The sequence below is a fragment of the Aptenodytes patagonicus genome, chromosome 4, assembly GCF_965638725.1.
Source record: "Aptenodytes patagonicus chromosome 4, bAptPat1.pri.cur, whole genome shotgun sequence".
Lineage (NCBI taxonomy): Eukaryota > Metazoa > Chordata > Aves > Sphenisciformes > Spheniscidae > Aptenodytes > Aptenodytes patagonicus.
Window position 1 is genome coordinate 51,873,094 of NC_134952.1, and position 14,382 is coordinate 51,887,475.

Consider the following 14,382-nt stretch of genomic DNA (forward strand, 5'->3'; position numbering starts at 1 on the left):
TGGGGGGCAGCTATTCTCCTAGGTGACATGATAACAGTCCACATCCATCGTGTGCTTGCTGTGCTGGAGTTGTTCAGGAGAAAGCTTGTCTGGGCTACCAACCGCTGGGGCACTGAGCTCTTACTTGGTTTGTTGTGTTTGGGTTTTTTCCTGTGCAAACACTGCTCTGTGCAAGAGCTTTGCACTTAACTGTTTAGTGACATGAACTTAAGAAATGAACAACTTAAGAGATAACTCCTACCCTTGGTTTTGCTTTCTTCACCTTCCCCTTGGTTTTGCTTTCTTCACCTTCAGCTGTCACCTTTTCCTATGAAAAATCACACCTTCAAGAAGCAAGGAAACCCACCCGGCCTAACTTTCTAGTATTTAACCCCCTAATGCTCCTTCTCCCAAGGAAATCTCTCTGGGACCTAAAGGTCCCCCAAGGACAGCAAATCCAGCAACCACCCCACCGATAACAAGGTAACAGAGAGATGCCCTCTTCTCAAATGGCTTAGCAGGCAAAAACTTGGCAAAGCTAGGGAAGGAGATCCAGCAGAGGAAAATACCCCTCTACATGCTCCACCAGCCATGAAACGTTCTGATTAGGCATCTTGCTTAAAATATCCAAGCCAGAGGCTTTTGCATGAAACGTCCCTTGTGATTCATTTCAAAGGTGTGCTCTGAATGGAAATCTAACACTGCAATCAATTTGCAGAGGTTACCTGGAGGAATAAGAACATATTCAGCAGATAATAAAATAACCTCACTAACATGCCATGCGGGAAGGGCACGCTGTCAGAAACACACAGGAGAAGAAAAGCCATGCTTGGAAGGACCCAGAGGCTGAAACAGAGACAAGAAAGATGGGTGTGATGCCTGCATACGAACCTATATGGGACATATCAAAACACTTGACAGGTCTAAACCCCAGCTCATATACACAAGCACAGGCCATTTCGCAAAAAGCCCATACCCTAGATTTTAGGAAACTGCATAAAAACAATTACAGAGCCAGACTCTGTGTAAAGCTAACCCCTGGGCTTTGCAAAGCTAACCACTCTTATCAGCGACTAACAGATGAGATACTCTTTGGAGAGCCACGCTGCCGAGACACCCGGTCATGCTGGCAGGACAGTGTGCCAAGCCTTTCCAGCCCCCGCTGGCCTGGATTCCCATGACTTCGGATGCAGGCAGGTCGGCTTTATTGCTGGGGCTGTATTAATTTTCTCCTCCTCTTGGCAGGAATGTGTTCATAGCTCAGCACAAGCCATCTCATGCCACTTTATGATGAGACAGGGGCTATGACCTTAACAGCCACATGGCACTGCATGCGTATTTCCAACTTCCCCACGTTGCTCAAGACACTCTGCAATCAAAGCACAACGCTAATGATGTGAAGTCAAGCAGGGAAGCCCAGGGAATGCTGAAATTACAGCCAGGCGCCCACTGTTAACTCTGCTGCCCAGCTGCACAGCCCTGATGTTAAAGCTTTTCATCCTGTGAGCATGGTCCTGGTAAGGTTTCTGCACTGCTCTGTGCATCGCAGAAGCAGAGTGTTATTAGTTGCTGACTACTGGGTATTTTGGGGGTTCCCTGTGGAAATGGCAGGGATAAGCGACCCCAAGGGGACCTACTGGTAGGGCAGGCACAGGCTTGCTTGCCAAGGACAGCATTCGGGCACCTTAACGCCACATCCCCCCAGCACCCCGAGGGAGGGTCCCTATCCCTTCTCCACCCTCGGAGGTGCCTCTGGATGTGCCTGCCCCCTCCCCAAGCCCACAGGTGAGACGATAGCGCATCCCTCCCCACCTCTCCCGGCGCCTCCAGCCCCACGGGTGCCACTGCTCCCCGCGGTGCATCCTTACTCCTCGCCTCTCCGGTATGTCCTTCCCACTCCTGTGGGTGCCCCACGGGTCCTCAACCCCCAGGCCCCCTCCCCGTGGCATCTAAGTGCCTCCCCACCCCCTCCCAGCCCCAGCGCTCCTGCCCGTGCCCTCCCGCGCCGCCCCCCGCGCTCGGCCGCGGTCGTTTCGCCCGGCGCCCGCGCCCCCGCCCCCGCCTGCCGCCGTTGCTCCGTTCGCGGACATGGCGGTGCGGGTACCGGTGCTGGTGTTGCTGTCTGCCCTCCTCGCCGGTACCGGGCGCACGGCGCCGGGGCAGTGGCGGTCGGGGGAGGGGAGGGCGAGCGGGTCCCGGGGAAGCGGGCATCGGGCCGGTCCCGTGTCCCGGCCGGTCCCGTCGCAGGGAAGGGGAAACCTGAACCGGTACCGGGCACCGGCCGGCCTCGGGGGGCGGCCGCGGAATCTAAGCCGGTAGCGGGCATCAGCCATACGGGGGCAGGGGGGAGAACCGCCACAGGACGGTGCCGGACACCGGCTGGTCGGGGGGTGCCGGGACCGGACACCGGCTGGTCGGGGACGGGACCGGGAACGGACACCGGCTGTTCGGGGGGTGCCGAGACCGGACACCGCTGGTCGGGGACGGGACCGGTAATGGACACCGGCTGGTCCCGGGGGAGGTCGGGGGGGAATCCGGGCCGTTGCCGGGACGGGGCGAATCCAGGCGGAACCAGACGCCGTTAACGCCGGTTGCTCTCCACAGGGCTCCTCTCGTGTCCCGGAGCCGCTGCCAGCGTCCCGGTGAGTGCGGCCTGCCCCGTCGTCCCCGGGAAGGACGATCCCACCTGCCCTCCATGTCGCCAACCAGACCCCCCGGTGCAGGGCGGCCCCTTCCCCAGAGCCCCGGGCCTGACGCCGGGCGGGAGTGCCTGGCCCTGGCTCCGGAGCCCCAGGAGATGCCCCAGGCGGTCTCTCCCCACAGCCGAGAGACCCCGGGAGCCTGGCACCCGCCTGCTAAAGGCTGCAGCACACATGCCCTGGTGATTCCCACCTCTTACCAGCTTGATCTGTGGTTGCTCTTCACGGGGGCTCGCCGTCCACGTCTCCCGCTGCTGTAAGATGTCTGAAGGAGCTGCGTTTTGTAGCACGCATATGTCCTGACACCACAGCTCAAGCCGTGCCCGGCAGTAGAAGCCAAGCCTCAAGCGATAAATTCCCCTAAGAGCATGGAAGATAATGTGGCACTTCACAATGCTGTGCGAGCTCCTGTTGAGCGCTCCTTTCTGTGCCTGAGTGTGCCGGTATTCTTCAGAAGCTCTCAGATGAGAAGCTGATCAGAGACCTGTTTCAAATGGTGTATCTTAGACTTCTTATGTCAAATGGTGTATCTTAGACTTGTTATGTACCTGTCTTCCCTAGCCTGCTTGCAACAAGTATGGTGTGCCTGGATGTCCAAGGGACTACAATCCAGTTTGTGGGACCGACGGAGAGACCTACTCCAACGAGTGTGTGCTCTGCCTTTCAAACAGGTAGTCTAACCTTCCCTTCCCTATATGCAAGGAAAATATTCACCCTCACATCCCAATTAACTGATAGATTATTGGCTTTGGATCGTTCACACTCTGTTAAACTGCAGTTTTAGCAGTGTCTTCTCAACTGTCAATCCCTTGCAACAGCTTTTATTATGATACCTGTAAACGGCTTAGATTGGATTCAGTTAGCTGGGAGTACTGAATATTCGCTTTTGTAGCTTTTAAGGAGGAGCATCTCAGAAGGAGGTTGCCTGTCACATTCATACAGTGCCACATTGCCATTAAGTATAATGCCAGACTCTTCCGCGCTCTCCATCAGAAAACATGAAATATCCTACCCAAAATGCAGCTTTTACTACAAAATGTTTACATTCAAGATCCAATCTCCTGTACTTCCTTTCACAGAGAAGAGTAAGAATGCCAAATGTTAGGAGAAAAGACTATTTTGCCATTCAGATTGTTTAAAAATCAAGAAAAAGATCTCCTAATATTTGAGAGAGGGTATTTTATTCTTTAATAATTTAATCGTTTTTTAAAAACAAATTGAAAACATAGAAAATCAGTACTTAATGAGCATTGTTACCCCCCATTATGATTGACTAGAAACCTCTATAGAGCATCCTCTCAGTACAAACTGAGAGGAACTGCTTATGAATTGAATTTGATGGTGAAAGGAATTTATATAAATGAAATAACAGAATTTCTGTTTCCAGCAGAGGGAAGAAGTGAGAGTAGCACAACAACAGTGATGGGCATTTACAAAATTACAAATAGATGTCAAGAAAGGGAAGGCTGAAATATGTCTCTGACTGTGGGGTGGGGGAAAGATTAATTGTGACCAGATAATTTACAAAATTCAAATGACCAAGATAGAGGGAACATAGGCCAGAATAAGGAAAGTGTCAAAAGTGTCAAAGGACACTTAAGGAAATAATATTTTAAAGAAAGTGCCGAAGTGTGTCAAAGGATGTTTAAAGGTATGCAGATCTGCAGAACTTGGTAACATTTTCACCAAAGTACATCACAAACTACCCAAGCAAATGACAAATTGCAAAGAGAATTGGTAAACCTACCATCTGGAAAAAAAACAAACAACCTGGGAATCAAAGGGCACATACAGTACAATCTGTGAAAAGGGGAGAAAAGAGGTGCTGGCATGTTACATATTAGGACCCCACCCATCTTTGCTGCCTATAACGATGTTGGAGTAAGTTATTAAGCGATTGACTTGTAGACAGCCAGAGGTAAAAAAGAGAGTAAGCAACGCTGATACAGATTTGTCAGAAATAATCCGATCAAATCCATGAGATTTAGTTTTTTGGCAAGATAACTGGCCTAGCAGAGTAGGAAGAAACAGAAGTGTTGCTCCATTACATTAATAAGGCATTTTACATAGCTTCACTTGACATTCACATAAACAGACAAATAGTTATTCAGCTGAAATTGTTCAAGGATGAAGTCACAGCAGTTCGAAATGCTGTGGTTTAAAAGCGGTAATCAGCATTTTACAGTCAAACTGGAAAGAGCTATTAAGTGGGATTTCCTTTAGATGTAGTATATAATTCCGTATTTCTGTAATGAATTGGATATCGGAAACAAAACAATGAAAATTTGCAAAATGGCACGAGATACAATGATCTGTGCAGGACAGTATCAAAATTCCCAGGGATCTGGAGAAATGGACTGAAACCAGTACAATAAAAGTCAAAGAGAAGTGCTAAGTATCGCACATAGAGAGTGCAAATCCATGTCGTGGAGATACAGACAGGAGAGTGTCTCACGACATAAACGGTGTATTTGATCCTTTCTCAGAGCAGAATGATGGGCTTTGAGATCCAGCCTTACTTTTCTAGGATTTTTTACATTTCATTTTTTTAGGCATGATGGGAACCCTCAGTTCCAGATGGGTGCATGGTAGATTCCTGAATACAGCATTGCACATAGCCCAAAGGGTTCTCTAGTCAAACCTGCTGTTTATTTCCACTCGATTCCTTAAGTAATTTATGATGGGGCTTACGTCTTATTCGTATGAGACATAATGTACGTTTTGTGTGAAACATGGGATTTAATCCCGTTACACACACAAGATAGATCTTTTTATCTTAACCATCTTTTTTTACTGGCATCTTACATGCTCAGAAACATGCATTTTGGTCTGAAGGGGCAGAGGGTGATCAGATGCTATCCTGTTTTTTTTTCTTTAATAATTCAGTAGTTGGTGTACTCATTGGCTTTCTAGTTCAGTCTGGAGTTGTTGTTCACAAATGTTGGACTTGGCATGAACACAACAAGGATAAAACACTTTGTCTTATTGGAAGAATTTCAGCTTTGAAAAATGGTTCATAGTCATAAGCAATGGTCATTTCACTTCAAGGAGTCTAAGGTACCGTCCATCACACTCCTTAGGAGAGGAGAACAGAGATCTTTCTGCCCTTCTTAACAAGCTGCACGACCAGTCGTTGCTGAGATAAATAGTGTAATGTGGTGATGTAGAAACAGATATATGGGCATATCCCATATACAAAACAGTTCTAAATTAACTTAGGTGATTCTCAACAGCCAACTTGCAGGTCAGTTCCAGCCTGTGTTTAAGCCCATTCAAGGACTTTTTAAAGGGAGTTGTACTTCCCTGATGGCCAAGGCAGTACCGTCCATGGGCTCTTTTAGCCATGTAAGACTGTGTGGGCACCTGGAGAGCCCCATGTGCATCAAGAGTACTGCAGGAGAGGTCGCTGTGGCTGGTCCATGATAACATGAGACACCTGGAGCAAAGGTGCAGCACAAACCCTGCCCATCCTGGTTCTGCAGTGCAGCCCATTAACTGTAAGGCCAAAGCTGGTCTTCCTCCCTGCCTTTTTTTTTTTTTTTTTTAAAGCTTAGATCTAATCCATTCTTAAGTGGGTGCTCAAATGCAAATGCCAGGTCTCTTCCACACCTAGTGTCCAGTAGCAGTGACAACAGCTGATCTTAATTTAAACTCAGTCTGGTAGCACCAAAAGCTCTTTGGGAACAGACACAGCAGCTTGAGCTGCCTCTGCAGGGTTTAGCATAAGGGCTGCTCTTCAGCCAGAACTTTTCCTTACATCTTTACATGTGTTTTACATCCCATGGGCTTGATTTTTCCTTTCATATTCCTAATCTGCTCCACTACCTTCTGGTTAAAAGATCCCTGATACAACTATTAATACAGATGATCCCTGCTTTTGGGTGGGTAATAATAAGCCTCTTGAATTTCATGAGAAGTAAAACAGTTTGATTCTATTAAGATAGGGAAGTGACCTGAAGATCTAGGGCAGTTTGCGTTCTATCACTTTCTTTTTGTATCTGTACTTTCTCGGTAAACTGAGATTTGTAAATGGAGCGCCCCAAAGTACCATGTATGGGACTTCCAAAAAAAAATCTGATGTTCCCAAACTAAGGGAGACTTGGCTTAAATTTCCTTAAAGAAGATTCCAACGTTCAGAGAACCACGCATTCAAATGTTAGTGAAGCCTGGGATGCAGAGATGCATCAGGATGCACACCCTTCCCACTGAATTCCCATGTGGAAGGGGGAAATTCTGTAAGCATTAGAACTGTTGCCCACTTCAGGGACTGTGAAGTTTGACTTGCATTAGTGCTTTGTAATGGACGCTTTAGTCCTCATTGCGAGATTTGTCATGTGGTTTGATACTTCTCAGATTTGCAGATGGCTTTATCAGGTTTTTGTAGGTAACAAAGCCTGAAGTGAGGCTGTCTCTGGAAAGTTACTCGCTCTGTGCGTGTGATTCATAAATCTTTGCGTCACAGTTACTTTGTGGTAATGTTTGCCATAAATGATGCAATTAAATGCATCGCTGCATTTAATTGAACACATAGAAAGACATGGGAAAGCCACTTTATAAAATGTCTCTGTTAAATTCAAGTGTAGTGCTTCTCTTCTAAAATATTTTTCTTCTGCTTGCAGTGAAAATAAAAAGGATGTCCAAATTTTCAAGATGGGAAGATGCTGATATGGCAGATGGCTACTTTTCAAGAAAATAAGAAGGACACAGGCAGTCCAAATGGAAAGAATGCCTTAAATGTACCTTCTATGTAGCCTGTCTTAATAAATAAGCTTGCCTGTTTAAACAGAGTACTGTTACTGTATTAAAACCAGTGTTTATAAACAGCCATAGTACACTTATAACCTGAACCCCGATTTATTTTCTCATGCAAGACAGATCATAGGGTAAGAAAGAGATACCAGTAAGTCAGTTGTTTGGAGAAGGAAATGAACGGGTACCCAGTGCCATTTCCACAGCAGCACCTGGGAGCAAGGAGGCCCCAGCACCGCTGCTGCGGGCAGTGCTGGCGGCGGCAGCTGCTCCTTGTTTCTGGGAGGATCTGAGCCCGCAGGTGCCAGTGACCCCTGGGGAGCCACTGGAGGGGTTTCCTGTGGCGGCTACCAAACTGGTGATGGCGGCCTGACACGTACCAAGCCTCTGTCCCAGGCTCCCTGCCTGCAGGTTCTGCCGGCAGAGGGCAGCGACCTGGGCACCCTCTGCTCCTGCCACAAGTAATAGCTGTTTTGGAGTGCTGGAGGCATGGGCAGGGGGCACACGCTGCCCCCCGGCCCTCTGGGCTCTGCTCCCTGGGGCGCCGGTGCCTGGGCTGGCACCCAAGAGCCACTTCCCGTGGCAAACATCAAAGCAAAATCGGAAAACTCAAGACTTGTGTAAAAGGGTGCACTCCAGAGTGGGTCTGGTGGACCTTCCTGCAGGGAGGGTGTGCGAGCACTGGGGTTCGGTCCTTTCCTTCACCCCCTTGTCGTGCACATGGGCACATAGCCTTTCTTACGTTTGTTCCCTTCTGTTCTGCTAAACACCTCTGTTTCCTGCATGTTGCTTGAAATGAATTGTATTTGGGTTGTCTTACGGTGCGTTGGTAATATGCAGATGGCTTCTACCTTTTGATCCAAGCCAAGTGGCGCCTGCTGTAGCCCTTGGCCCCAGACAATGGTTTCGTCAGGCTTTGCTGGGCAGCAGCAGCGCAGGCAGAGATGTACGGCACACTTTATGCCTGGTGAATGTTTGCAGGTCAGTGACTTTGGTTTTGAAAAACAATAATGCTTTTGTCTTATAGTTCCTTTAAAGGGTCGAAGCTATCCTTATCTGCCAGCACATGCCTGCTTTCATTTCCTTCGTGCAAAGACTAATCATTGACGGAGGGTTGTCATGTGTGGCATAACTGGAGGGCTGGAAGCTTAGGATAAAGCGGTCACGTGGAAACATGAATTTGTGGGTGGAAAAGAAAGATGACCAGTGCCTCCCAACCAGGTATCAGTTGTGGACAGAAAATCAATTTCTCTACTGGTGGCAAATCCATTTGAGAAAGTTCCCGTGTGCTCCCAGCTGTTGTTTCCACATCCAGATCTGGAAAATTTCACTTTTTCAAATGGTACCAAATGCCAAAGCAGTTGTGTGCTATGCTATGAATTAACAAGTGGATGGAAATGATAAGCTGTTTCTTTTTGTATTTCTATTTTTGATAACTAGTTGTGCTTACAAGGGAACTTTAACAACTCCAGTCTTGTTACTGAAGGACCATTTCTACAACTATTTGACAAAAGTGTGCATAACATTGCAGGTTTTTTGCAAAACTCAGAAAAAATATCTGTTTTTGTAAACACTACTAAATGAAACAAATCCAAATAAAAAACAGCATGTAGGCTGACAATTATAATCACACTAGAGCACTGCTCCCAGCATATGAATGCTTAAGTTATAACCTTAGAGCTGACTTTAAATCTTCCTATTTTTCTCTGTATTTGAAAAGTGGTGAATTCAGCATTGCATGTAATTACTCACCAAATCTGCCCCTGACATCTGTACTTCATTTTCTGTACATTAAAAAGTTCTGGCAATTCCCACAGGTAAATTTTGACAGCAAGATTTGTGAAGAAGTGCAGATGTATGTCACGGATCCTACTTCTTTCTAGTCTTACCCGAGACGAGATACGTCTCATTCAGTAGAGATCTACAGAGAAGGTGGGTGGAATGGTTCCTGTGCTTGGGAATGTCTAGAACACGTTAGAGTCTTCAGAGGTGAATGCTCCTGTGCAGTAACTTCTGCGCTACTGTCTATGAAGACTAAGGGAGAAGGATTACTATGTAGGAGCAGAAGTTTCCTTGTCATGGTCTGAAATAATCTTGATGGGCATTTGATACATTTTAAGTAATGTTTCAACATTTCTTATAGTGTATTTTATTATGAAGTTATATTCTTGCTTTATGTAGTGCCATCTTCTTGATGTGCTTTGCAATGATGAAAACTAAAATGTAGAAAAATAAATGACTGTCAGTGCTGTCAACTGGATCCTTCCAGAGCTGAATGTAAAACATCACTTGTATGCTTTCCCAAACTCAAAAAAAACCCCCCAACCTAACCAGTGTTGTACTCCAGTTTGGCATTTATGAACCTTTATAGATCAAAAAGTTGATGTCTCAGAATTTCAGTATGGTGGACTTACTTAATTTTTGTTTTAAATCAGAATTTTGTGGTGCATGTGGGACAATGCTAGAAAGGCTTAATCACATCTTAATCTTCACTCAAAAAAAATCCTTTCTTAAACTCAGAAAAAAAACAGTAACGTACTCCAGTTGAGTGTTTATGAAGCTTTATAGCTCAAGAAGATAGTGAATTTCAGTATGATGGGCTTAATTTTTGTTTCAAGTTAAAATTGTACATTATGTTTAGGACAATGCTGGTCTTATTCATATGACGAGTAGGACTCACGCTTCTAGAGTAGGACTCTAAGTCTTCCTGTGAAGCCTTAGGACAAGGCTTACTTGTATGAAGGGTCCTCACTCTTATGATTTAATGTGGTTGCCTTCAGAGGTGCTGTTAGAGGTCCATTTTACATACAGGTGAGGTAGGAAGTCGTCCAGATGACAGAGTGCTAGAGCAGCAAAATTAAGTGGCAAAGAGGGAAACACAGCCTGTGGGTCTTGCATCAGTGGCTACAGTGGGTCGACATTGATGACTTCCACATGCTCTGATTGCCCAAAATTTGGACAACAATCCAGTTATTCCGAAAATTGCCACCCAGCTGCCTCTTTGGCTGCAGGAATGGTTTCACTGCTGGCAACTCTAGCCTCTGTTGCTCAGGGAAGTCACCCAGCAAGGAGGTTTTTGAAGCCAGACTATGCTCCCGTCCTTCCTATTTCTGGAGTCTTTGGATTCTGGAAGTGTGTTACTTGGAGAGGAATGTGATTGGGCAGGCTCAGAGCATGATGAAGTACCGAGGCACTGAGGCCATAGCCACATTGCACTGCGTCTAGCAACCCTCTCAGTCTTGGTACCCAGAGCTCCTTGGAGCAGGTGGCATTAACTTTTCCACTAAACCAAGGCAGAAGTATTTCTTTTCTCTTGAGATTATTTTTCTTTTAAACTTTTTACATTGCTCTTCTTATTGTAATAAACAGAATCATTGAAAGCAGGTGTTACCCAGAATCTCCTTACTTTTGTAAACTTTTTAAAATTTTACTCTTATTTTCATGTATCTTACTCTTGTTCACCCTCCAGGCAAACTGTTTTTTGGATGGAACATTTCTTGAAGTTTGTTGCAACTGCTGTAGCTATGTTGCCCAACTTTCCTTTTGCTCGCTCTTGTTGCATTTTAAATTGTGCTTTATACTTCTTGCTGTTCTTCAAACTGTTTAAACATACATTTCCAGCTGGAGCAAAAAGGTGTATTTCTCTTTAGCAGAGAGACTGGTGTATAGCATTAAGACATGCCATGTCTGGCTCTGACGGGAACTGATAAAATCCCAGCCTCCTTGAAATTAAAAATTGACTAGTACAGGTGTTTGGTGACCACCATGTTTGATTTATCAGATGCATTAAAATCCATATGTCACTTTGATTGCTCAAAGTGTTGACTGGCATCTACTCATGGCATTTATGAACTAGCTAAACCAATAACATAGAAGGATGTTACTGTAACCTTTAGACATCAACAAACCTTATGCCAAGCATTCTTACTAGCTTGTTACATCTGCATGAGGCAAACAAGGGATTATATGAGCTGAATGGCATGATTGTGAAACAAGATATGAAAGGATCTCTTTTCTGTCTGAGCTCAGATGGTTGGATAATATTTTGTTTGATTAGGATTTTATGACATTTTCTAGCTTCCCAGGATCAGCACAGTCTTGATCTGACTGGGAGGAGAATGTGCAGCCATCCATCTAGGTCAAATGAAGGTCAGAAGATGTCTTACTGGCTTTTGCTAATGAAGGGTAGATATGAATGGTTTTGTTCCTGGTTGAGCTACAGGAAGAGCTTTTTTAATTGGTTAAATTCCAGACTCTCCCTCCTGTGGAAATATTAAAAAAAAAAATCTGTCCAGGAAACATATGTAAACAAAATGTTCCCCGGACTCCAGACACTGTTGCCCAGCAGACACTGCGGGTGTGTTTTCTGGGACAGCTGGGCTCCAGCTCGCAGCTGAGTTGTGGGTAGTTTGGAAGACCTCAGCCCCTTTGCTTCAGGCACTCTTTTGAGGGTTTGCAGGTTTTCTCAATCAGAGGTGGTAACGCACTTTGGTTTGAACAAGGAGGAAAGCATCCTTCCTTGAATTGCTGGCAGAGTCTTTCAAGACTGGGGCTCCTGAAGTTCTGTGTGTGATAGAAAGGTATCAAACCCACCATGCTTCCATGGAAACATTTAAGGCTCAAAAAATATTGCTAGCTGTTGAAAACCCTTGACTATTGGAGAACATCTATCCAAAGGTGCTGGCCATCAACAGTCACCCAGAAGAGACTTCTCTCTTCCTCTGAGGTATCAGTGTAGTGTTAGCCTGTACTCATATATAGCCGCTCCGTTTGTCCTGGGTGGGACAGAAGCATGAGCAAGAGCAGAAGGGAGAGGTCTAACTGGGGGAGCCATGATCTGAATCCTGTGGGAGACAAGTCAGAATGAAGGGCTTGAACTTGTGGATTTCCATCTTGCTCCCTAGGCGGCAGCATTTGTTTTCTTTTAAATCTCATTTTAGTTTGTGTTCTCAGTAGGGTTGTAGGAAAGACTTTTTATTAATAATTACCGTTCGTATGCATAAACGTTCTGTTGGGAGCTGTTTCTTTTCATCTGTATCACTAGTGTCATTGATACACAGTCAATCTCATTTACTTGGCAAAATTAACTTGCTTTTTTCCTGATCATTGAATCCAAGTATGTTTGCTGAAAGAGACTCTACAGTACACCATTTTGTAAAAATTTTATTCTGTGGGCAGATGTCTCATAGATGAACCTGTGGCATTCGTTGCCATGCGTAGGATTGCATTGGGTTCTGCCTTAGATTTACAATATTCTAGCTGGTCACGTAGCAGTTGCTTCATTTTCTAATCCCTAAACATTTATAGAAGCAGCATAGGTTTCTGGACAGAGCATTCTTAGCTAGATAACCTCAGAAAAAAAGTAATTTTCCTCTGTGACTGAGTCTTATCTTTACATTGAGGAAAAATTAACCCTTTTAAAGTGCTTTTTTGTCAACTGGTGAGAAATTATATGAGATTCTGGTACACTTGTTTTATTTTACCTTTTAAGCAGATCTGAATTATTCTTCCTGACATTAGATGCAACAGCATTTAGAGTTGACCTAAAACTGTTCCTACTTAAGCTAGTCTGTTACAGCTTCCCCAGTGACAGAGGCAAAGGGGCTGAAAAATCCTACCATGAGGCTCTCTGGAGCAGAGAATAGGGCAGAGACTGAGATGTTGAACTTGTCTAGTAATAGTCCGGTGTCATTGCAGGTTCTGTGGATATTGCAGCAAGCCTCAAACTGCTGGCCTGGAAGGGCCTGGGTTTCCTGGAAGTCCTATCTGCCAGTTCCCTTCAAATATTATGGCTACCCAGCAAGCTGCAGATGTCCGTAAATGGACACCTGAAGTGAGCCCTCTCTCTTCATCTCTGAAGAGCATCTGTCAAAGTGAGGAGAGGGTCCTTTAGGAAGCTTTGGGGCTGCTCTACAATAGCTATCTGCATGCATACTCTTACCTTCTGGTAAGCATTGGGAAAACTCCAAGTAGCTTGTTTCTCTCTGTGAATTTCTAAAAATCAGCTTTGCATTTACATGGGATTCAGAGCTTTTCTGGGGATTTTTTTTTAATGAAGTAGGTGGTGTTCTGTAAATTTATGGATATGCTTGCCCCACAATGTTCCTACCTTCACTAAGCTTATGCTAGGAGACATAAATACAGCTAGAATGCACAAAGTGGTAGTGAAATGGTTGTGAATGGGAAGTTATGTCAATGATTAAGTTTATCTAATAAGAATTCATAGAATCATAGAATCATTTAGGTTGGAAAAGACCTTTAAGATCATCAAGTCCAACCATTAACCTAGCACTGCCAAGTCCACCACTAAACCATGTCCCTACGCACCACGTCTACATGCCTTCTAAATACCTCCAGGGATGGCGACTCAACCACTTCCCTGGGCAGCCTGTTCCAATGCCTGACAACCCTTTCGGTGAAGAAATTTTTCCTAATATCCAATCTAAACCTCCCCTGCCGCAACTTGAGGCCATTTCCTCTCGTCCTATCGCTTGTTACTTGGGAGAAGAGACCGACACCCACCTCGCTACAACCTCCTTTCAGGTAGTTGTAGAGAGTGATAAGGTCTCTCCTCAGCCTCCTTTTCTCCAGGCTAAACAACCCCAGTTCCCTCAGCCGCTCCTCATAAGACTTGTTCTCCAGAACCTTCACCAGCCTCGTTGCCCTTCTCTGGACACGCTCCAGCACCTCGACGTCCTTCTTGTAGGGAGGGGCCCAAAACTGAACACAGTATTCGAGGTGCGGCCTCACCAGGGCCGAGTACAGGGGCACGATCACCTCCCCACTCCTGCTGGCCACACGATTTCTGATACAGGCCAGGATGCCATTGGCCTCCTTGGCCGCCTGGGCACACTGCCGGCTCATGTTCAGCCGGCTGTCAACCAACACCCCCAGGTCCTTCTCTGCTGGGCAGCTTTCCAGCCACTCTTCCCCAAGCCTGTAGCGCTGCATGGGG

The 14,382-nt window shown here is 45.7% G+C and overlaps 1 protein-coding gene across 1 annotated transcript; it reads left to right on the plus strand.

Annotated features, from left to right (window-relative positions):
• The first annotated feature begins 2,061 nt into the window (after positions 1-2,061).
• SPINK2 (serine peptidase inhibitor Kazal type 2) lies at positions 2,062-7,563 on the plus strand. Its single transcript, XM_076337634.1, has 4 exons — positions 2,062-2,116; positions 2,584-2,621; positions 3,240-3,349; positions 7,298-7,563. The coding sequence occupies exons 1-4, from the start codon at positions 2,068-2,070 to the stop codon at positions 7,341-7,343; spliced, it is 243 nt and encodes an 80-aa protein (XP_076193749.1). The 5' UTR covers positions 2,062-2,067; the 3' UTR covers positions 7,344-7,563.
• Positions 7,564-14,382: the final 6,819 nt, after the last annotated feature.

Excerpts from the sequence above, each read along its gene's own strand:
- SPINK2 (XM_076337634.1), top strand. The coding sequence starts at position 2,068 with ATGGCGGTGCGGGTACCGGTGCTGGTGTTGCTGTCTGCCCTCCTCGCC. Across the intron at positions 2,117-2,583 it reads GCTGTCTGCCCTCCTCGCCG|GGCTCCTCTCGTGTCCCGGA; the intron begins GTACCGGGCGCA and ends TGCTCTCCACAG. Across the intron at positions 3,350-7,297 it reads GTGCTCTGCCTTTCAAACAG|TGAAAATAAAAAGGATGTCC; the intron begins GTAGTCTAACCT and ends TTCTGCTTGCAG.